The 3594-nt window shown below is 36.6% G+C and overlaps 1 protein-coding gene across 4 annotated transcripts in view; it reads right to left on the bottom strand.

The window, feature by feature from the left end:
- The window catches only part of DVL1 (dishevelled segment polarity protein 1), a 125544-nt gene extending 122832 nt beyond the window's left edge, over window positions 1-2712 (bottom strand). For 2 of the 4 annotated variants that reach the window (XM_018553103.1, XM_018553102.1), the window contains exon 1: window positions 2242-2709. In XM_018553103.1, the coding sequence (XP_018408605.1) occupies window positions 2242-2411 (170 nt within the window). In that variant the 5' untranslated portion in view covers window positions 2412-2709. Of the gene's footprint in view, window positions 1-2241 lie in introns of all 4 variants that reach the window. The other 2 variants (XM_018553101.1, XM_018553104.1) reach the window with 2 other exon arrangements.
- Between the last annotated feature and the right edge of the window lie 882 nt (window positions 2713-3594).

Consider the following 3594-nt stretch of genomic DNA (forward strand, 5'->3'; position numbering starts at 1 on the left):
AATCACCATTACCCTACTTATTCCTGAAAGCCCACGGAACCTGATGTTTATTAAATGCTGCTTGCTCCTTAGAAGTCTCTCTCCCCCTCCCATTTAATAATCATTCTTTATAGAAAATGACAGTAGAGAGAACGCCTTTGAAGCGGTGACATTGCAGAGATGAAAAGTCCCCCATTCTGGGTAATTTAGTGTGAGTGATCTGCCATTGTCGGGTGGAAATGCTGCACTCACCCACCTCTACTAATGGGGCATAAATATTTCACGTGCACCCGGCCTAAGTCCACAGGGGCTTATTTAACAAGGCAGCGAAGAGAGCCATGGTGTGCAGTAACCCACGGCAACCACAGATGACCCCCCCGCCCCCTTGGTTACACATCCAGGGGTCTGATCACATCCACTCAGACCCCCCTTACACAACCCTCTCCGGCCTGTGTGGTCTAATCTGCCTATCGCAGCCTATAGCGTTGTCCTGCGCCAAGCCAAAGGGGGCCGTTATGCGTCAGCATTTTATCAGCCGATAAGCATTAAACCAGACAAAATCTTTGCAACCAGACCAGTTGCCCAATTTGATGGCTCATGAGTCAAACCGGACATAATAGGCCTTGTCATGTGATCACATGATTCCAACCATTTTTTCACCAGCTTCTGATCGCAGAATTATTAAATAAGATCAAAGGATCGCAGCGACGGTCTGGACGCAATTTTAAAAAAAAATACCATTACTAGTTTCCAATGACAGGTCGCCTTGACCCGTGCAGGGATTTTGCTAGCCATGAGAAGACAACTGGTGATGGGTTGCTATGGGTGACAGCAGTCAGCCATATTATACATACATACATATATATATATATATATATATATATATATATATATATATATATATATATATATATATATATATATATATATATATATATATATATATATATATATATATATATATATATATATATATATATATATATATATATATATATATATATATATATATATATATATATATATATATATATATATATATATATATATATATATATATATATATATATATATATATATATATATATATATATATATATATATATATATATATATATATATATATATATATATATATATATATATATATATATATATATATATATATATATATATATATATATATATATATATATATATATATATATATATATATATATATATATATATATATATATATATATATATATATATATATATATATATATATATATATATATATATATATATATATATATATATATATATATATATATATATATATATATATATATATATATATATATATATATATATATATATATATATATATATATATATATATATATATATATATATATATATATATATATATATATATATATATATATATATATATATATATATATATATATATATATATATATATATATATATATATATATATATATATATATATATATATATATATATATATATATATATATATATATATATATATATATATATATATATATATATATATATATATATATATATATATATATATATATATATATATATATATATATATATATATATATATATATATATATATATATATACACACACACACACACATATAGATCAGGATTGCTGGGATTGAATACATGTGTCTAGCTGAGATGTGCTGCACTTGCTATACTAATATATACATATATATACACACATATAGATCAGGATTGCTGGGATTGAATACATGTGTCTAGCTGAGATGTGCTGCACTTGCTATACTAATATATACATATATATACACACATATAGATCAGGATTGCTGGGATTGAATACATGTGTCTAGCTGAGATGTGCTGGGCTTGCTATACTCATATATACACATGTAGATCAGGATTGCTGGGATTGGATACATATGTCTAGCTGAGATGTGCTGGACTTGATATACTCATATATACATATACACACACATATAGATCAGGATACACTGTGTCTAATATATACTGTGTATATAGATGACAGATGACAGTTGCAGTAATGCTGCCATGGACTGTGTGACAGGTGCTCCTATAACAATGCATTCCCTATGTGCTCCCACTATCCTGTCCATGCAGAAAGTAGCAGTCACCGTAGGCAGATGTCAGCTTGCAGCGTGCCCTCTGCACACAGGCTCCCCCATGCACATGCCTCGGCTGTCATCTGATGCAAGGTGTGTGTCTGTGTCCATCTTACCCGAAATCCTGGTCCATGGATTTGAAGAAGAATTTATAATTGTGGACGGGTCTGTTGCTGAGCACATTCTTGAAATCGGCTAGGGTGACTTTGTCCGGGCAGACGGGCAGCTTCACCAGGTAGGGGGTCTCCTCTTCATCTATATGGTAGATGATTTTAGTCTCAGCCATGGGCAAGGAAAAATGTCATAGGAGGGGGGTGCACCCCCCACCCCCCCTAAATTGCAGAAGGCTTCCCCTCCTCTTTTCTTTTTTTTTTGGAAGGCAGGACGAGGGCTCAGGCCGGACTCATGTTGGGGTGACTAGGCAGCCAGAAGCCGGGCTCTTCTCCGTGCCAGGCACTCAGCAGGATCTGACAATCCGATGTTCCAGGGCAAAACAGGAAGGGAGATGCAGAATCCTGATCCTGAGTGTACGGGGAAATGGCTGCGGAGGGGGCACTCTGATCCCAGCAGCGCCCTCTAGCGGCGCTCCGCGGTAACTGCACCTCTCACTTTTCTACCGTAGAAGTGTGTGCACAGACTCAGTCCAAAGTCAATACACTTCCTGCATGTTCCCTGCACTCATCCTCCTCTCATGTGCTGCTGCTGCTATTAACACTGACCTTTAAGTGTATTTATTTATTTTATGGCAAACATCTACCGTGCATTATAGGCATTGCGATTATTTTGCAGTGAAACAGGTTTCCCAACCTTATTGTACCGTGGAGAAACCCTTCAAATCATATGTTTTTTAATCACAAAAATGATTATGCAATTAAGGGCCCATTCACACCAAAGCATTGCGTCATCATACCGCGTGCTGCACCGCAACACATGGCAGAGGTGCATTGGGGGGCCATTTAATGTAATGCACCTAATAGAAGACATGTTGTCCTCAGACCTTATGACACTTTGCCCGACGAAGGGACCCTGCGCGGTTCTGAAACGTCGCAATATTTCAGAAGGCAATACGGCGAATGATATAGGGGAACGTGGTTCTTGGAGCTAATGTTTACAAGATCATGTTTTTGGTGTATGTATTTATTGATCTATCTATCTATCTATCTATCTATCTATCTATCTCTATCTACTCTAAAAATCTATCTACCCTATTCAAGAGGTGGCGGCGGCATCTGGGTGCCCCCTTTAAGAAAGGGGGCACCCAGATTCCTATAAGCCTCCCTGCCAGCAGACCCCCACAACCCTGGCCCAGTGGTTATGGGGAAGAGGCACTTGTCATTGATATGGGGACAAGGTGCTTTGCCAGGGGGGGTGATGGCAGGATTGAATTCGGTTGCCGCGGGCAACAGAAAATTGTTGGTTTCAAACACTTGTCATACACGAGACCGGGCATTCTTCACCCGCCGATAAGA

This window comes from Nanorana parkeri, unplaced genomic scaffold (genome assembly GCF_000935625.1).
Source record: "Nanorana parkeri isolate BGI_ZX_2015 unplaced genomic scaffold, ASM93562v1 scaffold109, whole genome shotgun sequence".
NCBI lineage: Eukaryota > Metazoa > Chordata > Amphibia > Anura > Dicroglossidae > Nanorana > Nanorana parkeri.